The sequence below is a fragment of the Pseudoliparis swirei genome, chromosome 13, assembly GCF_029220125.1.
Source record: "Pseudoliparis swirei isolate HS2019 ecotype Mariana Trench chromosome 13, NWPU_hadal_v1, whole genome shotgun sequence".
In the NCBI taxonomy this organism is placed as follows: domain Eukaryota; kingdom Metazoa; phylum Chordata; class Actinopteri; order Perciformes; family Liparidae; genus Pseudoliparis; species Pseudoliparis swirei.
Genome location: NC_079400.1, coordinates 19881323 through 19908340, shown reverse-complemented (window position 1 = coordinate 19908340; position 27018 = coordinate 19881323). Strand labels below are relative to the sequence as shown.

General features: G+C 44.9%; 1 protein-coding gene across 6 annotated transcripts in view; it reads right to left on the bottom strand.

Annotated features, from left to right (window-relative positions):
* LOC130203199 (zinc transporter ZIP11-like) overlaps nucleotides 1-25919 on the bottom strand; it is a 41493-nt gene extending 15574 nt beyond the window's left edge. For 2 of the 6 annotated variants that reach the window (XM_056429113.1, XM_056429118.1), the window contains exons 1-4: nucleotides 25848-25918; nucleotides 24682-24800; nucleotides 24092-24130; nucleotides 17723-17881 (exon numbers count right to left, since the gene is read on the bottom strand). In XM_056429113.1, coding sequence (XP_056285088.1) covers nucleotides 17723-17881; nucleotides 24092-24130; nucleotides 24682-24789 — 306 coding nt within the window. In that variant the 5' untranslated portion in view covers nucleotides 24790-24800; nucleotides 25848-25918. Of the gene's footprint in view, nucleotides 1-17722; nucleotides 17882-24091; nucleotides 24131-24681; nucleotides 24801-25310; nucleotides 25330-25655; nucleotides 25734-25841 lie in introns of those variants that run through there. The other 4 variants (XM_056429114.1, XM_056429116.1, XM_056429115.1 and 1 more) reach the window with 4 other exon arrangements.
* Nucleotides 25920-27018: the final 1099 nt, after the last annotated feature.

Below are 27018 nucleotides of genomic sequence, written 5' to 3'. Positions count from 1 at the left end.
ACACTGGATATGATCTCACATAGATCATGACACCACCACCCTTAGATCCTACCCTATCTCTCCTGTACATGTTGTAACCTGGCACGGTTATTGCTGCTGATGGAGCATTTTTATGGAGCCAGGTCTCAGATAGACAAAGAAAGTCTAAATTGGAATCAAGCAAAAGATGATGGACTTGATCACTTTTAGATTGAATACTTCTTATGTTTAGATGCCCACCTAGGAGACCTTTTGGCTTAACTGTAGGATCCCACACTGTTCTTGAATGATTGACAGTTGTGAAGACAGCCCACTTCCTGTTCTTTGAGATCGCGGGATTTAGCAGTTTCTTATTTACGTTTTGGGTGATCGCTCCAATTCCACGTTGACTACCTGAGCAGATGTCATCATTAGTCGGAGCAAGCCGTGGCTCAGTCAGTGCAGTGGCCGCCTCGTTTACCGAAGATGTCGAATCACACGGATCCGACAAACCCGCGGTGCTGTCTGCCGTCACGTTAGCCTCCAGGCTCGGCTCCAGCGCTGGTAGTCCCCCCAAGGCAAGCTTTCCGCAGTCGCTCCTCCGCTCCCGGCTCCCAGAACGCCGTCCATCACCTCCCAGCCGTCCGCGAGTCACCCAGACATCGATCGCCGCCACACCAACTCTTCCACCCGACTCTCCGCGCCCGGCACTGTCGCCCCCGGCCTCCGACGTAGCCCCCGGACAGCAAGAGCACGCAGACTCAGCAGAGACACAGGTAAAGCCAGCAGGTTCTCTGCTGGCCATGCCTGCCTGTGGGAGGCTGTTGTTGCTCCCATGATCCGCCGTGCTTGAGCCTCCTTCACCCGCCATCACGTTAACTGGGCCTGGGCATTGGTGTATGTCTCCGGATAACAGGAGGCATATCGCCATAATAAACTTGCACGCGTCAACATTCTGTTTGTTTGGTTTAGCTTTGGATTGATCACGGTTGTATTCAGGGCAATGTGCCAAGGTGCTTATCAATATTGCTTTTCCGAAACCAAAATGTTTGTTATACTTTCCAATCGGACCTTGACTTTCTGTTGTCGGTTTTCCATTAAAACTTCCGCTGTGAAAGCAGTAGGAGGTATCAGTTAAACCCGCAAGATTTAGAAATATCACATAGGTGAGCACGGCTGCTGAAACACCGACACCTCCTGGTGCCATTTTGATCTTTAAGAATATATTAACATTATTTTTGAATTCTTAAGTAATGTAAGTCAATGTTTGCTTAAAAAAACCTGTTCCGGTAAACAAAGCACAAAGGGAACCTCACCCCCCTCCACCTCGACTACAACTAACACTGATGAAGGATGAACTTATCTAATCTTCATGCTAAATGCCGCTTCACTAGGTCTGCATGAAGTCAAACCGGTTTAAGCTTGCATCACCCGACCGGACCGGCAAAACCGGAAATCCACCCGACTCAGAAAAAAACAAAATCCATCCGACTCAGAAAAAAACAAAATGGTGGCGTCACGGTGTCACGGCGTCACTGCCTTTTCAAAAACAGACTTTTGTATTGAATCTAAATGCAGGTGTTTAACGTGAGCACCTCTTATCCAATTTCTACCTATCAGCGGGGAGAGGGGTCACCATGCAGGACTGCACTCACCACATGAATCCACCGCTTCACACAGCCGGTAGAACAAACGCATCACAGGTCCTCGAGGAGGAGAGACCCCTGATGCACTCAACGCCTTCATTTTCATTTATTAATTTGCATCTGAATGCGTTGCTTGGTTTCAGCCAGCGGGTGCGCCGGTCACGCCGTCACCCTCCTCGGTGATGATCTGCACATCGATATGCAAATACATGCAACCGGCTTCAGGAAACAGATTCACCTCAAACAGGAGGACCAGGACCAGCAAGCAGCAGATCCACATCCATGAAGTGGTGTTCAAGGCCCCCGACGGGCGATCGGTCGTCCCAAGTCTCGAAGCTTCCCCGAGATAAAACGAGAGGCGTCTGTACGCGTCTGTCCACGGCCGCTCGTCCGATCCACTTCCCGCTCGGCGAGGGCGTCGGAGCGAGGACGCTCGGTGGCGAGCGCAGTCGTTTGGACGAGCGCTTCTTGAGAAAGAACGCGTAAGGATGTCTAAAAGAAATTGGAATAACTTCGGTAGAAATTGACCGACAAACAAATCAACGGAGATTCAAAGATTTAGAGAGAAAGTCCCGTCGCCACCTCATGAACGACTCGTTCAAAACCTGGCCTCGGTCGTGCTTTATTATATTACAATCTGCCGAATGTCGTAGAAATGCGTCTCAGCGGTGACCAGCGTGGTTGTTCTGTGGCTGGTGACCCGTCGTACGCTCCAGAAGCAGGTGATCCTTACTGCTTCTGGAGCGTACGACGGGTTTTAAGGTTCTCTATGGCGACTCGTTGCCAGAGAGACGCCGTATAAGTCGCTCAACAGGATGCTTTAGGGTAATGACCCAATCCTTCCACAATATCTTCTTTTTACGGATGCTTTCAAAAAGAAGGGGGAATATATAATTTGTCAATTAGCTATGCTGGCATATACGCGTGGTCTTCTTGGCTTATGATCTTGTACATTTATATGCAACGTTTTGGACATTTCTGGGTGCAAAAGCTTTGGTTACAGTAACGACTCATTGAGACGATCCCCGAAAGCTCATAAAAACTCATCCGTCTTCATGCCGGAGGCGTCATCCTCAACGGCTACTTAAATCAGCGCCAACATCTAAATGCCATGACATTCACACTCACACAGTACTTCTTGATCTCCATGTGCGATTGCAGTCGTTTAAAATGACTGCATCATCCATGTTGTAGGAGTGTTTTTTCGGAGGCTACTTTAAAAGGCAGCAGTGGGATGCATGGACTCACACAAACACGCTGCTTTTCCATCTCTATTGCAACCCAGTAGACGCGTGTCGATGTCTGCAGAGACCGCGCCCCGTAATGTTGACGGTGATGACGAGCATCCGGGAGGAAGGAACGTCAACTTTGAGCGTAGTTGACGAGCTGCTCATGACGACGTTTTAGTCGTTTTCTGTCTTTTTACGGGGCAGGAAGTGTATGCAGGATGAACTGAACGGTTTAGAGCCATTTCCATCTCACTCGACCGTCTTGTAACAGTAATTAAAAGTCGTGATTATTAGTGATGAAGGTAACGTTGAGCTGTGGTCAGGGTTGAGGCCACATCACATGTAGAGATGCAACAAGCGAAGCACGAAGTGTTTCCGCGGTGACCTTTGATTGTTGATCAATAATGACACGTCTACTTTTTCAGAAAGTTTGTGTGTGTGTGTGTGTGCCGACATCCTGCCAGACAGAATGAGGTCTCTCAGTCTGGCATTCAGCTCTTCAATTAATGAGTTATTAAACTGCCGGTAAAGTATCGTTTGACATTAACAACACACACACACACACACACACACACACACACACACACACACACACACACACACACACACACACACACACACACACACACACACACACACACACACACACACACACACACACACACACACACACACACACACACACACACACACACATCGGCTCGAGTGTAATACGGTGTGGATCCTGTTGACATCCGAGGGATGATGCTAATGATGATGTCAAACTGACTTCCTGCAAAGCCTTGATGAAAGGTGTGTGTTTGGGGGGGTGTGTGTGTGTGTGTCATACTCAAAGGACAGAGTTACAGTGTTCCTTTCTAGATTTTGAGAGGTTTTTACAGATAACTTGTTATTTATATACACAGACAACATATTCTCAACGGGGGGGTCAGTGTGTGAGTTTGATATCAAAGTAGTCTGCCGGGTCTCTTCCTCTGGTTCTGTGGTCAAACGTGCCGGTGTGTTCAAGATAATTGGACGTGAACTCGTCATTTGCTAAAAATCTCCCTCTTAAAAATCAGCCTTCAGTGCCTCGCCCACATTATTTAGTCGAGTTGCAAATGACGCGAATTGCGCCATCGCGAATAATTCGCGTGATTCTCCTCAAATTGAAATATTTCAACTTTGGCGGAAAAATACGTCCGACGCAGAGTTACGAAAGCCAATCAGAGTTGAGCTGCTCCGGCCTTAACTAACTGCTGCTCTCGTGGAGCTGGAAGAGGAAGTAAATTAGACGTAGAGGTGAGTGAGCCTACTGGTGATGTCACGTATAAAGATATATATATATTAATGAACCCAGACACGAGGGCTTACATGTTCAGACGTTTGTGGGACGTCCTTAACAAGAATGAAGCAGAACTAGTGGTTAGTTTTTCATGGTGGATGAAGGAAATGATAACTGGACGTGACTTCGGGTAGCCGTAACTTCGGGGGACGTGACTTAGGGGGGACGTGACTTCGGCTGTACGTGATTTCGGGGGGGAAGTGACTTCGGGAGGACGTGACTTCGAAAAAATATGTGAAAAATAAATAAATGAAGAATGCTATTGCCGTGTGTAATTACACATGTTGGAGGAGAGACTTTAAACCGTCTATGAAATACTTTAAAGATTCAAGATTCAAGATTCAAGATGTTTTATTTGTCACATACACACACAGGGTGTGCAGTGAAATGAAAGTGGCAATGCTCAGCAGGAATGTGCAAGGGCAACAAGTACACACTATTTACAATAAAAAACAACACAATATTTACAGTAAGTGTGTGTGTGTGTGTGTGTGTGTGTGTGTGTGTGTGTGCCTAAGAGGGGCAGTTGTGTGGGTCTATGTGGGGGTCCTGGTGAGGTCGGAGTTCACAATCCTGATGGCCTGAGGAAAGAAGCTCCGTCTCAGTCTCTCTGTTCTTGCAGCGTGACTACGGAGGCGCCTGCCTGACCGCAGCAGCTGAAACAGTCTGTTGTTGGGGTGGTGAGGATCCTTCATGATCCTGCCGGCTCTGGTTCTGCACCTCCTGGTGTACAAGTCCTGCAGGGTGGGAGTGTAGTTCCAATAGTGCGCTCAGCCGAACGCACTACTCTCTGCAGAGCCTTCCTGTCCTGAGCGGAGCAGTTGCCAAACCAGGCTGTGATGCTTCCTGTCAGGACGCCTCTACAGCTCCAGAGTAGAAGGACTGAAGGATCCTCTGGGAAACTTTAAATTTCCTCAGCTGCCTGAGGTGGTAGAGGCGCTGCCTTGCCTTTCTCACCAGAGTGTCTGTGTTCGTTGACCATGTCAGATCCTCGGTGATGTGGACTCCCAGGTATTTATACCCGCTCACCCTCTCCACAGTAGTCCCGTTAATCCCCAGTGGTGAGTACGTCCTCTGTTGTTGTACCCTCCTAAAGTCCACAATCAGCTCCTTAGTTTTGGTGACATTCATGATGAGGCTGTTGTCCTGGCACCAGAGTGACAGATCAGCAACTTCCTCCAGGTAGGCCTTCTCGTCGTTGTCGGAGATCAGGCCCACCACCACTGTGTCATCCGCAAACTTGATGATGGTGTTGAGCTGAACCTGGCCACACAGTCATGTGTGTACAGGAGTACAGTAGGGGCTGAGGACGCAACCCTGGGGATCCTGTGTTCAGGGTGAGGGATTTGGAGGTGTGTCTGCCCACCCTGACCACCTGTGGCCTGGCGGTCAGGAAGTCCAGGATCCAAGCACACAGGGGTGTTCAGTCCCAGCTCAATCAGCTTGCCGGCCAGTCTGGAGGGGACTATGGTGTTGAAAGCTGAACTATAATCAATGAACAGCAGTCTCACATAGCCCCCCCTCTGGCTGTCCAGATGAGAGAGTGTGGTGTGCAGTACCTGGGAGACAGCATCATCTGTGGATCTGTTTGGGCGATAAGCAAACTGCAGCGGGTCCATGGAGGAAGGGAGGAAGGCGCAGATGTAGTCCTTTATCAGCCTCTCAAAGCATTTTTTTTTGCGACAATAAAAGATATCGACCGTGTAAATGCCTCCATGACAACAGAGCTTTGGACGTTTCCATGGCGACGAGCATCACTCGGAGACTTGAGGGAGAATACAGAGAGTTTGTAATACGGCTCATGCAGACACCGGCGTCTGGTCACACGCGCGCGTGTGCGCGCACACACACACACACGTTAGCGTGCCTCTCGTCATGAGATATTCAGCGTGGAGAATGATCCGTGTGTCCATGTGGTGAATAAATGAGGTGGAGAACCGCTGTTGGCTGCATGAGTCATAGGTTACCCACGAGCCTGCAACCGCTGGACACACACACACACACACACACACACACACACACACACACACACACACACACACACACACACACACACACACACACACACACACACACACACACACACACACACACACACACACACACACACACACACACACACACACACACACACACACACACTACCATCACCCATTGGGAGCAAGTCCTCCACATCCTGTAGAGCCCGGTGAAGGTTGCTCATGAGCTTAAGAAGCTATTGATAGGCGACATGTCTGCTCCATTGCACGCAGAGCACTGAAGCCGGAGCTCAATGTGCGTGTTGATCAGCTCTTTCTACGCTACATTGATCTCTGTGCATCCTCTCCTCTATTCAAAAGAGTTAGGTTGTTTTTTTCATATTAAAAAGCCATATATCATAAAGAAAAATCAGCTTTCAAATGAAAAGACGGCCGGCATACACACACGTAGATGACCTGTGATCCAGGTGGATATGAGCTTTTCATCATGTCACCGGGAAGCACTCCGTCATAGAATGATGGCTTTAAATATGCATGGCTTCTTTTTTATTTCATGACAAGTCGACGCGGGCGTGGACCTCCAGTCCCATCTGTCCTCTCTAAATGGATTAAGTGTATTTTCCGTAAACATTATTTATTACCGGGTTGATTTTTTTCATCCCTCGCGTGGGAGAAGTTTACCGTCGGGGCTTTCAGCCCGAGGAAAAGCATCGATTTGAACCCAGACCGTGACAATTTAAGGGACTTTCTGGCAAAGTGTTTTTATTTTCAGTCAACACACATCGAGATGAAGCACCGACATTTATCACCGGGTTGGTTTTTCATCCCGAGCATCAGCATCGGAAATACACCAGAGAAAAGGGCAAAACTGCCCCTAATAACTATAATGTTGCCCCTAATATCACTAGGAGAGGGGCAGGAAATGACCCCATAATTTCCTCTAATCATTAGGATAATTTAATAGCGCTTTGTTCTTTGTGTGCATCTTATCTGTGTTGCCTGTATTAGGTAGCTCAGAAAGAAAACAATACATATCATTTTTATTTATAAAAAGAAATAAGTTATCATTTTTAATAGTTGTTGACATTTTTTAAATAACAATAAATAACCACAAAAAAATACAATTAAATATGATTGTCTGATTTATATTTTCTGTTTGGTTTTTGTTCAAAATAATCTCAGAAAACACTTTGAATCTGTAGCATGCCTAAATGTCTTATTATTGCCATTTTTAATCAACATTTCTTTTAAAATGCCCCTGGATTTCAGTCAGTGGGGGAAACAATTGCCCGCTAAAAAACATGTACATGTTATACCCTGACTCGCATTGATTTGAACCCATATATACCTTAGGCACCTTTCTGCTCATTTTAGTTCCATACATATTTAGAGCAAGAAGTGTAAACCATAGGATAAACAAAAACAAAACAAAATAATGTAAAACTGGAGTGATCTATTCTCTATTGTACTTTCATTATTTTATGAAAATTATATCAGGTCTATGAGGTGTTACTGGAGCACTTTTCTACACACACATTGCACTGTGTGTACATTGAATTTAGTTATTTCATATTTGTTTGTGAAACACTATTTGACTTTTTTTAAACTCTAATGTTACAACATCAGTCGCACATTTTGGGTTTTCTGGTATAGAAACTCCGATTTTCTCGCCGTCTACTGCTTCAAAACTTCTGCATTTGCGATTGCTGCAACTTCTATTATTATTTTATGGTTCTGAGATTATTATTATCTCATGCATCAGACCAATTGAATGAGATTCATGTTCACATAATTACTTCCCACTGCAGGCGGTTTCTTTCCGCTCAGCGTGTGCTCCTTCACCGCGGCTCCGATGGTTTCTATTTCTTCCTAATGATGCGTTATCACCGAAGCAATCATCGCAATTACAGGGATGAATGTTTCCTAATTGTTGAGTACGAGGCCAAGAGACGGTTCTATAAAAAATGTTTCAGATATATATATTTATATACGTTATATTGTATATATATTTGATAGATATATGTATATATTATATATACGTTATATTGTATTTATATTTTTTGATATATATTATATATATTTTTATATACATTATATTGTATATATTTTTTTATACATCATTTTATATTATATATTATTATTATATATTTTTTATATTATATTTATAGATTTTTTCTATATATTATATATAATATACATTTTTTCTATATATTATATATATTTTTTTCTATAATATATATATATATAGAAATATATATCATATATTTCTTTTTACATAAAAGGGGTTTTATTACGTTTCAACCCGAGGATTTGACAAAAAATGTGTAAAAAAAGAAAAAAGGTACGTTTTGACTCATCCAATTAGTCTGATGTTGAACTCTCACCAATAGCCCGACCCCCCAAATATTCAGTTTATGATCTAACGCAACACACAAAAACTAAAAAAATCCTGATTTTAAACTTGCAAATGTTAAGAAAAAAAAGGGTGTGTACTCGAACACACACCTGCACACACACACGCACACACACTGATGTGGAGGAAAATGATGCACAAAGACACATTATTGTGTCATCGACCTGCAGACCTCCGATGCATCACTCGCACTCCGGATGAGATGATTACTCATATTTTGGAAGTTTACATAACGGGCACTTTTTAAACCGAGCGTCCTCCACCTCGCTGTGCGGGCTGCAGCCCGTGAGGAGCGGCGGGCGGCGTGGACGTGTGGAACGACCAGGAATAGAAACGCCTGCGTGATGGATGGAGCCGCGGCGACGGGGGAATCGCGCTCAGCAACAGGCGAGCGCATAATAAACGAGTTATCTGGACGTGAGGAGGCAGGCGGTCGATGCGTGGACACGACACTCGAGGGGCTTTTCTTAAGACTCTGGACGGCTTAACGGGCAATTTCATAAAATGGCAGTGGAAAATAGTTTTTATGATATAATATATACTTTATATACTTTCTATGCTGTGTATGCAACGGTTGTAATCTTAAGGAATGCTTCAGCGGGCGTTTGGATTTTCGCACTTTCAAAATGTCAAACGTCCGCATCTGAACTTTCTTAATAATAGCTACGAAATAGCCTCGAACTCGCATTTATATCACTTTCACCCTCATCCACCCCTCGCCTCACATGCAGGGCCCGGGCCGCCCCACTGGGGTTCAGGGTCTGGACTTAATGCCAGATAAACCAGGAAAAAAACTCTTTATTTTCTCATATTGGTCGATTTGCATCTCTAGATTTCTCCTAAATTCAAAATGTTGTATTAGATAAAGACCTTTCTGGGATTGTTTTCCCATGTAAAACTAAAAAAGGGTTAAATGTGTACTAATGTGGATCAAAAATGGTCTAAAAAGAGTCAGAATCAGATTTCAAGGAGCTCCAATGCCTCTTGTTTAAGCCCCTGTATGTAAACTAGATATCACAGACCTATATATATACATTTCTTCTCCTGAGGAATGAAAACAACCATCATGGAGCCGAAACACTCCCTCGACCCTCCTCCAGTGTTCCCGGTGTTCTGCGTGCGAGGAACATTGAGGAGATAGCGTATCGGTGTCTCACCAGCAGCGTTAAGCACACCGGACGCCGCTCAGATAGAAACCAACATAAATCTCCACAACACCGGCGGGGAGATAAAGAAACCCACTCCACTCGTTTAACGCCGGAAGAGAGAGAGGCAATTACGGCGTGCAGCAACGTGGAGGGCCAGAAGAAAGATGAAAGCCTCCACGGCCAATCAGGAACAGGTGGCCGACAAAAGAATGCCGATAGATTTTGTATATATTTGTTAATTAAACCGCGCTCGGGCCCCAGATGAGCACGGTGTGCGTATGCTTTGGTAAAAGCTTTTAACACGGTGTGATTAATTAAAATATTAGTGCTAACAGGTGTGTGGCGGTGCACTAAGAGGTTCTCTGATGGCGTCATTCTTCTTCTGGGTTAGAAACTGTCCGAATGGATTAATTTGACTAATGGGATTATGTAAATGTGTGCAAGTAAATATGTGTATGGAAGTGTGTGTATGGAAGTGTGTGTATGGAAGAGTGTCTAATGTAGGTATGTGTGTGTGTGTCTATACATCTATAAAATTCCACACCACTAGAGAGCTCATATTACCCCACTAGAGAGTCTATAGTACCATATTACCCCACTAGAGAGCCTATAGTACCATGTTACCCCACTAGAGTCTATAGTACCATATTACCCCACTAGAGAGTCTATAGTACCATATTACCCCACTAGAGAGCCTATAGTACCATGTTACCCCACTAGAGTCTATAGTACCATATTACCCCACTAGAGAGCCTATAGTACCATATTACCCCACTAGAGAGCCTATAGTACCATATTACCCCACTAGAGAGCCTATAGTACCATATTACCCCACTAGAGAGCCTATAGTACCATGTTACCCCACTAGAGAGCCTATAGTACCATATTACCCCACTAGAGAGCCTATAGTACCATGTTACCCCACTAGAGAGCCTATAGTACCATGTTACCCCACTAGAGAGCCTATAGTACCATATTACCCCACTAGAGAGCCTATAGTACCATGTTACCCTACTAGAGAGCCTATAGTACCATATTACCCCACTAGAGAGCCTATAGTACCATGTTACCCCACTAGAGAGCCTATAGTACCATATTACCCCACTAGAGAGCCTATAGTACCATGTTACCCCACTAGAGAGTCTATAGTACCATATTACCCCACTAGAGAGTCTATAGTACCATATTACCCCACTAGAGAGTCTATAGTACCATGTTACCCCACTAGAGAGTCTATAGTACCATGTTACCCCACTAGAGAGTCTATAGTACCATGTTACCCCACTAGAGAGTCTATAGTACCATATTACCCCTCTAGAGAGCCTATAGTACCATATTACCCCACTAGAGAGTCTATAGTACCATATTACCCCACTAGAGAGTCTATAGTACCATATTACCCCACTAGAGAGCCTATAGTACCATGTTACCCCACTAGAGAGTCTATAGTACCATATTACCCCACTAGAGAGCCTATAGTACCATATTACCCCACTAGAGAGTCTATAGTACCATATTACCCCACTAGAGAGCCTATAGTACCATGTTACCCCTCTAGAGTCTATAGTACCATATTACCCCTCTAGAGAGTATATAGTACCATATTACCCCACTAGAGAGCTCATTAGCCACCAACATCTGCACAATGTAGGACAATGCAGCAGTGTACAATTCTTCAATATCTCCCTATTTGCATTCAAATCTCTTCATCTTCGTAACTTCTCTCTTCGGTCTCTGAGTCTCACACACACACTGATGCAGGTGTGTGAGAACCGTGATGTGTGTCTCAGGCGGCGCTCATGCTGCAGGGTTTCCAAGTTCCCCAGCTCGTGTGTCTCAGGCGCCGCTCGTGTTTTCATAAGCACTCTCGCTGGAACGGAGCCCATCAGATTGCATCGCGCCGCATCGCCACGGCCCAGTTTGGTGGAAATAAGTCAGATAACAAAAACACAAACTGCCCGTTCAGCCTCCGAGAACACTGTATCTGTAGTGGGAGACTCCTGCTGCAGCTCGTTTAAAAAAGGGAGAGAACGAGTGCGTGCTATAAATCCCCATCGCAGATCACTCCCTGCAGGTCACGGGGCTGTCCGACTTCTTGGGATCGAAAAGAGACACAGGATTTATTTCATCACCGGTGGGCGTCACGTGACATATTCTACCCTCTGGAGGCGTGTCCAGATGGTGGAGACGGTCGACGGGCGCTTTGTTGCACTCGTCATTTCTTCTCACTTCATGTCTGGTAAACAATGCATTGAAAAAGGGCAGACATGCCAATAAATAAATAAATCATTGAAGAACTGCAGAAACTACTCAAGAGTTGCTTCACTTGCTTCAGTCATTGATCAACTGCTTTCCTAAGAGTTGCCGTTGCTACCTTTGTGTGTCTCCGGAGGGATCCTGTATGGACATAGAAATACATCCATAGTGTCCTAGTCCATGTGTCCTTGAGCAAGACACTCCACCCTGAGTTACTCCGTGGAGCTGCGTCTACGGTGTGTGAATGCAACTTGATGTGAAGTCGCTTTGGATAAAAGAGTCAGCTCAATGAGATGAAATGTGTAATATATATATATATATACACACTGATATAATAACATAGAGGAGTTTACAGGGTTTATATGAATATATAATATATCTGTAATATATTTCTTTGACCTGAAATAATGCTTAACTTCTTTTACTACGTTTTATCTCAGAATAAAACTATTGTCTGGTTCAGTTCTTTGTGGCGTCTTCACCACACACATGTTAAACTGTGACAGAGTTACACTGGACTCACAGCTCATGGAGTTCATGATCCACTCAGAGCCGACGTTACAAATGACATCCTTGCATAGCTTTTCCTCATTTTATATGTATATATATAAGTTATATACTGACATTAAAACTGACTAAAGAACATAAAGGAGTTTACAGCCTGAGATTACTGTAAAAAAATATATAATACGTCTGATTTTTTTGTTACATTTCGTTGACTCCCTGGAATTAAAATGCAGAACTTCTTTTCCTAAATTATTCATACAATAGAAGTTTTGTCTGGTTCAGTTCTGTGTGGCATTCAAATACCCGAAGAAAGAAGACGAGCGCCGTCAGGACAGAGCGAGGAACCAAACAAACCCGACAGAAAGAAAAATCAAGACAACCAAACTCCGTGTCTCAGTTAATCCTTTTCCTCCAGAGCTCAGTGAGGCAGTGGAGGCCAACGGGAGCGTGTCAGTCAGAGACAGACACCCGGACACGGGGTGGAAACCTTTGTTCCTCCGTTGTGCTGCGACACAGTGGAGGGGATGAATCCATTACACGTAGAGTACGGCACTAGATTCAAGACGTTCTGTGGAGGCGCAACAAAAGGAATGTATGGGAGGTATAGGTAACCTGCAGGAGGGGGAGGGGAGCAGCAAGGAAAGGTGATGAGGGTTACAGTGTGTGTGTGACAGAGACACAGCGTGTGTGTGTGTGTGTGTGTTCATCAAAGCCTTGTGTGCCTCCAACGTAAGAATAAATAAATTAACCAACGCGACTGCACTGCGTCAGGGCGTCGGCAGCTCGTCACTCGAGGCGACGTTCCCGTTGGACTCGCCGTGTGTGACGTCTGGATGAACGAGGCAGATCGAGCCTTCAAGCCGCGGGCCAGGAATGTGTTTCGTGAGGTCGCTGTGACCTTGACCTTTGACCTGGTGTCCAGCTGGACATGTGTGTGAAGTTCTCCCCGTTCCTAAACCTTGAATAGAACCGCGTAGTACGAGTCATTACATTACATTACATGTCATTTAGCAGACGCTTTTATCCAAAGCGACTTACAATAAGTGCATTTCAACCTAGAGTACAAACTAAGAACAACAAGAATACAGGAAGTAACATTTCCTCAACATAGTCGAACTACAAAAGTACCATAAGTAAGTGCTATCTAAGTGCCACTGAAGTGCTAATCTGTGTTTTAATCCAGATATAGTCGGAAAAGGTGTGTTTTCAGTCTCCGACGGAAGATGTAGAGACTTTCTGCTGTCCTGATGTCAGTGGGGAGCCCGTTCCACCACTGAGGAGCCAGGACAGCAAACAGTCTGGATTTCGAGTGATTAGCTCGAGGTGCAGTAGACACAAGTCGATTGGCTGTTGCAGAGCGGAGCGAACGTGCCGGGTGTACGGTGTGACCATATCCCGGATGTAGACGGGCCCGATCCGTCTAGAGCACGGTACGCCAGGACCAGTGTTTTGAAGCGGATGCGAGCAGCCACCGTAACCAGTGGAGAGAGCGGAGGAGCGGAGTGGTGTGGGTGAATTTCGGGAGGCTGAAGACCAGTCGAGCTGCTGCATTCTGGATGAGCTGCAGGGGTCGGATGGCCTTAGCAGGTAGACCAGCCAGGAGGGAGTTGCAGTAGTCGAGGCGTGAAATGACCAGAGCCTGGATCAGAACCTGCGCCGCCTTCTGAGTAAGAAGAGGACGTATTCTCCTGATGTTGTGCAGCATGTACCTACAGGAACGCGTCGTCGCAGCGATGTTGGCCGTCAGGTTGACTGTCACCCCGAGGTTCCTGGCAGTCAGGGTAGGGGCCAACACAGAGCTGTTGAAGGTGATAGTCAGGTCGTGGGTGGGGGAGCCTTTCCCTGGAAGGAATAGTAGCTCAGTCTTGTCAGGGTTGATCTTCAGGTGGTGAGCAGACATCCACTGAGAGATGTCAGTCAGACAGGCAGAGATTCGTGCCGCCACCTGTGTTTCGGACGGTGGAAACGAGAAGATCAGTTGGGTGTCATCAGCATAGCTATGGTAGGAGAAGCCATGCGAACGAATGACAGAGCCGAGAGAATTTGTGTACAGAGAGAAGAGGAGGGGACCCAGGACGGAGCCTTGAGGAACCCCAGTAGTGAGAGGACAAGGATCAGACACAGATCCTCTCCAAGTTACCCGGTAGGTGCGGTCTTTAAGGTAGGAAGAGAAAAGAGCGAGTGCAGTGCCTGAGATCCCCAGGTCCTGAAGAGAAGAGATCAGGATCTGGTGGTTCACGGTGTCAAATGCTGCAGAAAGGTCGAGAAGGAGTCATCGTGTTCTCCTGCTCAGAGGAACCAACGCGACGACGAGCCAGAGTTTAGAGGAGCGTCGCAGAACGAGGGCGCCATTATTTCACAGTTCCTTCTACATGTTCTGTGTTCTTTATAAATGTCCTTTGATCTTTATAAATGTTCTTTATGAATGTTCTTTGATCTTTATAAATGTTCTTTGATCTTTAAAACGAATGTTGTTCTTTCTAAATGTTCTGCGTTCTTTCTAAATGTTCTGTGTTCTTTCTAAATGTTCTGTGTTCTTTCTAAATGTTCTGCGTTCTAACATCTGTTGAAGAAATAGAAGGAAAGAAAAAAGGAGAAAAAGGAGTTACAAAGAAGAAGGAGAAAAAGGTGTAGGAGAAAATAAAGAAGTAAAAGGGGGAAGAAGAAAAAGGTAGAGGAGAAAAAGAAGAAGAAAAAGGTGGAGGAGAAAAAGGAGGAGAAAAAGATAAATTAAAAGTAGAAGAAGAAGTATAAGTAGAACAAGAAGAAGGAGTAGAAGAAGTAAAAGAAGAAGTAGAGGTAGAAGAAGAAGGAGGAAAAGAAGAAGAAGTAGAAGAAGAAGGCCATGGGTCCATCTATCAGACACTAACTGCTCCACACCTCCGTGACTCGGGGAGTTGAGTTGCTGCTCATATTGTGTTCATGTTGAGAGAAAAACAAAATGGCTGAATTAGCATGACATGGTTCCCCAGAGCAGCCGCCATGCAAGATTCTCAAGACATTTTAAAGATATGAAGACGGAATGTCGTACAGATTTGGTAGAAAAGTCGTGAGACGTGTGGGAAGAAAACGTGAAAAGATGGAGTGGTGATAAAAACGTCTCCATGAAGCGATGACACAGCGTCATGGTAACCTGGGCTTCCATCACACAGCTTTCAGCTCCCCTCTCTCCCTCCCTCTCCCTCTCTTGTCCTCCGTCCGTTACCTTATCGCTGCGATCCTTCTCTCCCTCTCCGTCCATCAATGCCTTTCCTTCGCCGTTCTTCTCATTCAGTCCCGGTGTTTGTTGAGGAGCCAGTAAAAGTGGCTCGAGCAGCTGTCCAAACACCGATGGCCCCCCGCTGTGTGTGGAAGACCCCCCCCCCCCACACACACCCCCTATGTTCCCAGAAGATTTCGTAGGAACCCGATGTTGTCCACTACTGTCACCAAGGAACGAAAGGGCAGAGGAGGAGGAAGAAGGCGAAGCAGATTGAGAAAGAGGAAGAAGAAGAAGAAGCAGAAGGCGATGTGTATCACGTCATGTCGACCACGACGGCAGCCGTGTTCATCTCATTCGGGTGGCGTCCCTGTCAGACACCTGAACAGGCGTCGCAGGTGTCTTACAGGGACGCCACCTTCACTCCAGGCCCGTTGAGCTACGCGGCTGCAGTTCTACACACAATGGCTTCTAAGTATTAATTCAGTTGAATTCATAAGACATAACTGAACCCCACTAATGCACACACATGGCTCACCTGCTGTACCTCCTTTTGACCAGCAGGTGCTCCTACCGAAGGCTTCGAGTCTCCAGTGATGAAACCCATTGGACACGATGGGCCCGAGCATGTCCATCACTACCGATACAGATCTTTTCTCAGGGCACCCCTCGGCTTCAGGCGACCAATAGGGTGCTGTTACCGGGTGGTTTTAGGCCACAGGTCAGCCGCCCAATTACCTCCTGTCGAGATGATTGGATTATACCTTCGACTACCTGTAAAACCAATCAGATCTTGCGGTGGCGCTGACTCTTTTTCTACAGTTTTCATTCAAATCTTCTTCTTCTTTTTTTTGCAACCATGCCTTACAAGCAGTTAGGAAAACCTCAAGTTATTGAAAAGAGTCAAAACTGGATCAATCTTGGTGAGCAGAAGCTCACACAGCTCAAGCAATAAAATCCCCCCCACAAACACCCCGGTTCACTTCCTGCTGCACTATGTAGTGAAGCTGCTCTCGTATCACACACCAACATCATAGCAGACACACACACGCACACACACAGTTGACTTTTCTTTACAGGGAGTCACATGAATTCAAGCTGAATTCTTACAGTGTGTCCATAGTCCATGTTGATCTGCACTTCACACATTTCATTTATTTACACTACACACATACACACACTTTGCATTTTGCACACTGTCTATATTTGGTGTTTTTATATTTAGTTTAATTGTCATTAGTATTGTGTATTGTGTATGCATATATGTTGTATATATACATATATATTTTATTTTATATTTTGCTTTGTATGCTTCTATATCTTTCATCCCAGTTCTTATGTTTTTATTTTTTATTTCGTTTTCATGTGTGTTTGGTTTATTGGTGCTGCTACTGCTACGACAAATTTCCCCTTGGGGATTAATAAAGTATATATCTATCTATCTATCTAGAGCGCTCCTTTTTCCCGTTCAATAGAATGTCCCTGAAGATAAAAAGACCCGTCTGTATTCTCTGGATGATGGCATCATTTGATTTCCACACAAAATAGACTGTGTGTGTGCGTGTGTGTGTGGTGCATGTGTGTGATGTGTGTGTGACCTGCATGTGTGTGTGTGGTGCATGTGTGTGGGTGGTGCATGTGTGTGTGTGTGTGTGGTGCCTAGTCAATGTGTGTGATGGGCATGTGTGTAATGTGTGTGTGGTGCATGTATGTGTGGTGCATGCGTGTGTGCATGCATGAGTATGATGCATGTGTGTGTGGTGCATATGTGTGTGGTGCATATGTGTGTGGTGCATGTGTGTGTGGTGCATGCGTGTGATGTGTGTGTGTGGTGCATGTGTGTGTGGTGCATATGTGTGCGTGCGTGTATGTGCATGTGTCAGTGTGATGCATGTGTGCGTGGTGCATGTGTGTGTGGTGCATATGTGTGATGTGTGTGTGGTGCATATGTGTGCGTGCGTGTATGTGCATGTGTGAATGTGATGCATGTGTGTGTGGTGCATGTCTGTGGTGCATGTGTGTGCGTGGTGCATGTGTGCGCATGTGTGTGTGTGTGTTCCTACCAGCAGGGGCATGGCCAGGTCGGCGAGGTAGACGAAGGCCGCCCCGAGCGTGAACCCCACGGCGACGGGCACGAAAGCGAACGAGCCGTACTTCCCAGAATCCTCGGCCATGCCGATCGCCGGCGCCAGCAACGACCAATAGGAAGCCGCCAGCATCACCTGAGAGGAGGAGAGCGTTAAAAAAATATATTTTTTTAATCTCATTGTTCTTTAATAAAGAAACAATGGTATGAGACTTTAGCGTGTAGAATATATCTTAAGAGATTTAAATTTTCTCTCGGATATAAACTAAATGAACAGAATTTTAATTAGCATTATACTGAAATCCACTACATACAATTTTTTTTCTTTTTAATCATTCACTATCATGAGAACTTACTCATTTTTTAAAAATGTATTGATAATTATTTAGATTTTAACCTGAGAGATCAAGGAGGAGAAAAGTGTATATAAAAAATGACACTTGTTTTGTTCTTATTGAGCTTCGATTAAGAAACAATGGTATGACTATTTCTCTTGGGTATGAACTAAATGTACAGATAGTTTTAATTAACCAAATACTGAATAAAAGTAAATAAATTAAATAACCTCTCATTCATTACCATGAGAATTACCGCTTTTTTTCCAATTTATTGCCATTTTAAAAATTTTTACTGGCATATTTTGAGATGGCTGCTTGCACACATTTAGTTAACATCCATTCTAATCTGTCCACGTTCATGAGCATCACAACCAAGTTCATACACACTTAGAAAGGACAAAACAATCACATTGGCACATGTTGTACAAACAGGGGGGGGGAGGGGCTTCAGGAACAATAGAACATCCTCTGTTGCTCTCCTGAAGGTTTCTTCCCTTTTTTCCCCGTGAAGGGTTATTTGGGAGTTGTTGAGGTCAAAGGTCAAAGATCAGGGATGTCTATGTGTACAGATTGTAAAGCACTCTGAGGCAAATTTGTAATTTGTGAAAATGGGCTATACAAATAAACTGAAAATGATTTATAACATTTATGTTGTCTTAAACAAAGATAAAACTTCCACTGCTTCTCCGTAAATATGCTCGTGACTACCTTGTGAATATGAATGAAACACCTCCATAAAGCAGCAACACTTCTTGCATGAAGCAGTCATTCTACTCAGGAAATAACCACATGCAACTCAGCTGTCAGAGTCCACTTAGAGAGGGCAGTGTCCCGTGTGTCTTTTCAAGCCTCAAGTATAAAAGACAAAGTGTGTGCAGCTCCCTGTTGTTCATGCCACTCTCACAGCCGCCTGCTGACCGGCGTCGGCCCTGGGAATCGGCCCCTGTCAATCAAAAGGCGCCGGCGGCGTATCATTAGGCGGCGGAGGCGTTCAGAGGGAATGTTCGGCGGCTTCGAGTCGAGTCAGCGAGAGCACAAAAAGGCCAAAGTGTGAAGTCTTATTCGTGTTGACGGCGTGATTGCTGAGGACAGAACAACCCCGTCGGGTTTCTTCCCATCGTCGGTACGACCCCGTCTCGACGTTCCCGAACGGAGTTTCCTATTAATTTCCCTTTCGTTCCACTTTTCACGAAGAATTTCTTGAGTTATTACCCAAAAACACCACTTTGCGTGAGGTCACGGTGGATCTTTGACATGCCCAATGTTCTAATCGGTTCATTCTTGGTGTCGGCACAAGGTTTGAAGAGAGTCCATCGAGGCATCATTTTCAATCAATTAAAATGTTCATTAACCATATGGTATGGCCCACCATTATATAATAAAGGAGGCCGAGTTCTGATGAGGTCCTTTTAATGCTCAGTAGAAGCTTCCATCTTATACTTTTCCACTTTACTTACAGAGGGTACGGAAAGTATTCAGACCCCTTTAAAATGTTCACTCTTTGTTTCATTGCAGCCATTTGCTAAAATCAAAAAAGTTCATTTTATTTCTCATTAATCACTCAGCACCCCATCTTGTTTTTGAAATGGAGGCAGGTTCAGAACTTGTTATGTCACTGAACTCATCTCGTTCTGTGTTTTGAATACTTTCCGCACCCACTGAATGCCTCAATTCCATTTCTGGGACTCTGAAGTCTGTTCTTAGCTTCATGAATGGAAACCGCCCGCTTCTTTCTGAAGGTTACAATAAAACCTGGCCTTCCATCAGCTTGAAAGTTCATCAATTTAAACGTTTTCTTTAGCAGGTTCGAGCTGAAAAAACTAACTGAATAAATGAATACGAGGAGGCTTTCAGTCGTGCTGTTATATAATAGAGAATTGTAATAGTCGTCTGTGGAAAAAATGTCAGTGACACTCGTGTTCCACGTCCGCTCGCTTTCAGGGAGGAAAGGTTTTTAATGGCGTCAAATAATTGTTGGAACAATTAATTACACTTTTCAGCAAAACATCATTATTTCTGGTACAATAGTAGTCGAGTGTTTTCCCTGTCAGAATGAACAAAACTCTGGCCTTGCCACCTGGAATAAAATCTACAAAAAAAATTTCGCGACAATGGCGGTTGGAAATAATGAGAGGCAATTGGATTTTTGATTTTGTGTAATTGGTTCACGTTCAAAAAGACCAAACGCCGAAGGGAACAAATAAAAGAGTGAGTTGTTTGTTGCTCCAAGGACAAAAGGAATGTAATAACACGTTTCATCACATTAATATGGGCGACTAATAAACACTGGGGGGTTCAATTCCCCACGCTGCCAGCTCTAGATGGAAACATGCAACTTCAATACCCAGAAATGATGCAACAACATGACTTCACCCCTCAAAGATACACGCGGATCAATTATGCTGATCTGTACTACCAGGGACAAAGAATCTCATTTGTAAAAGACAATTTTGTAAGGATGGATATCGATGAATATTAATGAAAGGTCAATGAACAAATCAGTATGTCTCCACACACACAACGAATGTGTCACGGCGGGCGATGCAACAATAGAAAATAGACATTAACAACAATCAACACCGTGCGAGAATTAGGAATGTAAAATAAAAATACACCAGATTTGTGCAGAAGTAAAACTAGTTTCAGTCGCGTTACTTTGTCCTATGAATCCATCACCGAGATCCTTCCCTCCTCTTGTTTACCTTCCACCAGTAGTGAGTTACTTTTGTTCTTCCCTTCTTTTGTTTCTCTCATTTGCAACGACCAAAAACCCTTGTGAAGTTAGTTTTAGTCGGCGATACGACGCATCGTGGCCCAGAAATATCTACAGCATGTGAACAGAGCTGCAGTCCCAGTACACAGTACATGCCTTAGGTAAGGAGGTAAGGAAAGGTCTTAGCATGTTTAGGGAGGAAAGACTCGTGCAAAAACTACAAATCTGAAAAACGAGCGTTGTTTTCTTCCTTGTTGCTATTTCTACTCAACATCTGACATGTCGTCGACGGCAACAACCGGCGTCTGTCGAGCTCCCGTTAGCTGGCTAGCTCAAGCCAGAGATCACATCTAAGACACAGCCCACGGGATCCTCCTCGAGCCTGAACTTGTCAAAATGTTCTTTTGCAAAAAAAACATGATGGGAATGAGACAAAAGTCACGCTGGAATAATCTCTAACTTTATTAGTTTGTTTTTGCTACACAACTGTTTTTGGCTCTTTGAATCATGGCCATAAACTCTATTGTTCATGAATAAATAACAACTTAAAGCCTATTTTTCTATCAGCAGGACCTTTACCAATATCCTGAATTAACAAGCGCTCCTCTTTTGTTGTCATGACCCTCGTCCAAGAGAGACAGGAAGACTTCATCAAGATGCTCTCGACAGAATCTCATTAAGCTTCCTGGTCATGAAGGAACTCTCGCCACGCTGTGATCTCACGACGCTGGAGGGCGATCGCCTCGATGCGCGTCGTAGGAAGATCAATCCTGCAATCGATGATCGCCCCGCGGAGCTCGGAGGATCCGCGAGAGCAGAGAACGCCGAGACGAGAAGCCGGCAGCGAGCGGTTTAATAGCTTCGGAAGTATCGCGTGTGATGGACATTGTCCCTGTTTTTGGATAATAATATGCACTAAATAAACGCTGGAAACGCGTGTGCAGTACCCGCTATTAAAATAGATGTGACCAAAGAAAACGAGGTACATCTGGCGTGTAATATTTGCGTTATAGTCGAGTACCAGCTGTATAGCTGCAGTCTTTCCTCAGTCTTTCCATCGTGCACACATCCAGTATAGAAGTCGTACCTTCGATTGGTGAACTTGTTTATTAAATATACATAACTAATACAGCAATTTGAAGTCTCAAAGTCACATTTTGGTTACTATGCCCATTGCATTGAATTATATCCCTAAAGCACATGCAGCGGCAGGCTCTTCCATCACACATGATCCCATTAAATAGGAATGCATTACCATCACGGCCCTCTGCACACTGCAGCCCACACTATGCAATATATGAGCCACAACTATCAATGCCTTCAGTTAAGTTTCGAATACTTTGCTGGAGTGAAGATTATTTTCTAGCATATTTCAGTTGAACCAAGATGCTAATACCCCAAAGCAAAGGAGAACTATGTTACCATGTGAGATGTAGCTTGATTGATTGGGCGTTGCAATACTACACATTTTGTACTGGCTGATATTTTTTGAAGGAAACCCAACATGACGACGGTTTGTTCCACTGCAGCAGGAGGCCAGATGTCACTGTGACGGTTGTTTGTACATGATTGCGATTCACAGAGCGTCCCGTTACAGTAAGTACTGTTGCGTCACATCAACTGAGCCTCGACTCGAACGACAGACCATTTATTTAAAACTTCCCGTTTAGAATAACTTTAAGAAGAATAAGACGACTGCGCTTAAAATGTCGTTGTGAGCTGTAATTGCTTTTCTTCCAACACCCTTTTCATGGAGAAAGCCATTAAACTAAGAACACGCAGACATGAGCGGTGGGACTGAAAAGGAAGAAAAGAGCCAAAGAGAAGTAAAGAAATCTTGACAATGGTCAAATATTTTTGCAGCCGAGAGATGCTGCTGGGTTCTGCGAAAGAATGACCGTGACAAAGACTGCATGGCGTGGTGGACTTGAGTCTCTCTCCATCCATGTCTCCTGTATGAGCAGCTTTTTCTTTCTCCCAAGTACACAGTAAAGCAATTATATATATATATAGATATTTATAAATAAATATATATATATATAAATAAATATGAATGTATCTAAATAAACCTATCTTTATATAAATCTCTCTCTGTCTCTCTAAATATATATATATATAAAATAAATAAATAAATAAATGAAAAAATATATTTATAAACAAATAATATATAAACATATATAAAAAATAAACAAAATTGATAAGAAGCAAACATTTACAGTGATAGAAACACAATTGGAGCCAGGCTGCGGCAATAATTCAACCCCCCAAAAAAAAAACAGGGAAAAGAAAAAAGTGCTTCCACAAGTCCCTCATTTGCATATTCTGCTACACTCCAAAGCTATTAATGAAGATTTAGTCTACTTTAATCAACAAGGGGATGTAGATTTGCAGAGAGTGGCAATCTGTATCTATAATGCACACTGTTCCTGTTGAGTGGCTAAATTCATCAAAAAGAACATTTCAGAACAGATACGGGCGTCCTCTCTCCTGCCTGATCTTATTTCACTGGACCGAGAAGCGCTTCAGCCCGGGAGGTCATTAAAAACATGTTTAGATTGACGGATGGATAACCGGCTGATTGAGATTGGATCGATAGTTCTCTCTCCTCATCCGGTCTCGCGTGGCCTCGGCCCGTAATCATCAACAACACTGCAGCACCTGCACAAGGAACCGCAATCAAAGCTTCAACGGGATTAAAACCATTGAAAAAGAAACTGAATACGACGAGTTACGCGACGGCCGTCTCCATGGAAACGGATGTTCAAAGAGGAAAGCTTCATCTCGACGTGCGGTGGAGGGAAATGATGGAAAACAGAGTGGACGTGACACTCCTTCAGGCTCTCTGGACCGTAACCATGTGGTTTCCTATCGTTTTATGAACCGCCGATACGTTTAAAAACATCGGTAGCTTCCATCGGCTTGTACGAGCTTATAAAGTATAATTGCATATTGTAAAAGACTTCAGTTCAGAGACGCTCCCCATCCTCCGCTCTGAGACACTTGATGCATATCTCCCGTGAACCGCTTCCCCCTCAGGAAATAGAGGATTGTAATGGCGTCAGTCAGATAGTGAGCTTGGGGGGGGGGGGGGGGCTGTGTTTATTTATTTTTTATTACCACATTATACCTCTTAGACACGATGAGGCCAGGAACTCACACGGGGGATTAATGATCCTAAATACGGATGAATTAACGGGGCATCTGGGAGTGATGGGGTCCGCCCGCCTCAGCGAAAAATGACCAAACGTACGTGTGTGTGTGTGTGTGTGTTCGGTTCTAAACCAGTCCGACTCACCCCAGCTGCAAAGCCCAGACTTCCATCCAAGATGCGCTTCTGCAGAAGAGCAGACAAGAAGAGTCAGTCACGCCTCACCGTCTACTGGACGGACCGGGGGGTCGTCCTCCGATCAGAGGGTCGGCGGCTCGATGCCCGGCGAGCCCACGTCGATGTGTCCTTGGGCAAGGCACTTAACTCCCAAAATTGCTCCTGTAGCTGTGAATGTGTGTGAATGTGAGTGCATGTGTGTGTGTGTGCATGTGTGTGTGTGTGTGAATGCATGCGTTTCAGTGTGAACGTGTGAGTGTGAATGAGTGTCAATGTATGTGTGTAATTGTGCGCGTGAATGTGTGTGTGTAAATCTGTGTAGGAATGTGTGTGAATGAATGTGTATGTGAATGTGTGTGAATGAATGTGTATGTGAATGTGTGTGAGTGTAGGAGTGTGTGTGTGTGTGTGAATGATGTCATACACGTTCACTCAACCACACGTCTCCAGCCTTTTATGCTACGCTAAGCTAACAAGCCGCTGCAAACTTTTCCACCCGGATGTGGGCGGGGCCTCCTCCCGACCGTACCTCTCGATGTGTGTGGACTCAAAGCTCGTACCTGTCGGCCGGAGAAGACAAACACCATGGCGGCCCCGGCGGCGGTGAGGCCCCAGGTGAACAGGGTGCCCAGCAGGGCCTGGCTCACGGGGCTGTAGCCTTCCAGCATGGCGCCACAACCTGCACAACAACAACAACAACAACTCGTCCTTATCTTGTAGGAAATAGCTTTGAGGTCCTGGAGGTTGTATTGAAGTCCTCCATAGGCTCCGCCCCCTCCTAGGAGAGTCAGTTCTGTCCCACAGCAACACAAACATTTAGTTTACACCTCCGACGCCTGAAGAACCAACAAGGATGACTCGTCTTTACACGAGGGCCGACCCCTGTGAGTCCTTCTACACGCACACACACGCACACACACATGCCGACAGACACACACACACACACACGCACACACATGCAGACAGACACTCGCACACACACACACACACATGCACACACACACACACACACACACACACACACACGCACTCTTAACACACGCACAGACAAACACACACACTCTTAACACACGCAGACAGACAAACACGCGCACACACACGAGCAGACAGACAGACATACACACACAAACGCACACAAATCTAGACACACACACACACACAACATTCGCGCACACACACAAACACGCACTCAACGGACGACAGTCAAATCCTGTTGCGTCAGGTGTCCCGGATGTTCATTCGGCATCTGTTGCCCAATCAAATATCTTGTGCCGCCTAAAATCTGCTGATTATTAATGACAACACAGATGAACGTCTATGAATGAAACACCAGATACATTTTATAATTTTACAAATATGAATCCTCAGTCCAGAGGTTACATGTGTAATATTTACTTACAACATGTAGACAAAGTGCTCTCAGTGAATACTGCTGGCTCATATTAATACGTTAAATGTTTATTAGACTTTAACTATCAGTCAACGAGCTTTAATTCAATCATTAAACTACATGTTCACGAGCTCTAATGTTTACCTCACTGCAGAGAGAGCTGCTGTTACATGACAGCATGACCACTGACATCCAGACTAGATCTGCATCTCAGAAATGCCGAATTAACGCTTGAATGAGAAGTCACGTGTGTTTTTAAAAGCAGTGCTCGCTTTAAACTATAAAGTAACGCGGTTACGTTTCACTTCAAACAATACACGCTTTCATTACGTTTACTTTTGACAGTATGTTTGATGTTATCGGTCCTTTTCGGAGTAGTTTGTCCTACTCACTTCTCTCCAGTGGCACCTCGCCTGCTCTGTATTTACTTCCTGCTTCCCGGGGCCACGTGACGACGACAGGCAGCAAGCCCCGCCTCTCCTCGCAGCCGATTGGTCAACCGCTTTGACTGAGTTTAAATGTGGTGGGAAAACGCCACCGAGGAGTTTTTAGATGTAATAAACGTGAAGCGAGAACACGTCACGGTCTCATCAGAGATTAAATCAAACATATCAGAGTTTTTTTAATTCATAAATTGACTCAATCAGGAGAAATGATGAAGAGATGGCATCATAATGCAAAAAGCAGCGTCACATTCTAATGAAGGGTCTGTGGGGGGAGTGGTGCATGTGTGGGTGTGTGCGTGTGTGTGGTGCATGTGTGTGTTTTTGAGTGGTGCATGTGTGTATGTGTGTGTGGTGCGTGTGCATGTGTGTGTGTGGTGCATGTGTGTGTTTTTGAGTGGTGCATGTGTGTATGTGTGTGTGGTGCGTGTGCATATGTGTGTGTGTGTGGTGCATGTGTGTGTGGTGCGTGTGGTGCACGTGTGTTTGTGTGGTGCGTGTGTGTGTGTGTGTGGTGCATGTGTGTGTGGTGCGTGTGGTGCACGTGTGTTTGTGTGGTGCATGTGTGTGTAGTGCATGTGTGTGTGTACGTGTGGTGCATGCGTGTGTGTGTGGTGCATGTGTGTGTGGTGCATGTGTGTGGTGCATGCGTGTGTGTGTGTTTGTGTGGTGTGTGTGTGTGTGGTGACTGGTGCGTGTAGTGCATGTGTGTGTGCATGTGTGTGTGTGTGTGTGTGCATGTGTGTGTGTGTGTGTGCATGTGTGTGTGTGCATGTGTGTGTGCATGTGTGTGTGTGTGCATGTGTGTGTGCATGTGTGTGTGTGTGTGTGTGACTGGTGCGTGTAGTGTGTGTGTGTGCATGTGTGTGTGTGCATGTGTGTGTGTGCGTGTGTGTGTGTGTGTGTGTGTGTGTGGACTTTCTGCTGGCTTTAACAAGAAACAGATTGTGTGTGTGTTTCTGTGTCTTTTCTCTCCCCGGTGGAGGTTTCCAGTACTGCGGCCCTCCTTCACCGTTGGGTGGTGATTCCTCGGCATGTTGACCTTTGACTCACCAACTGAACAC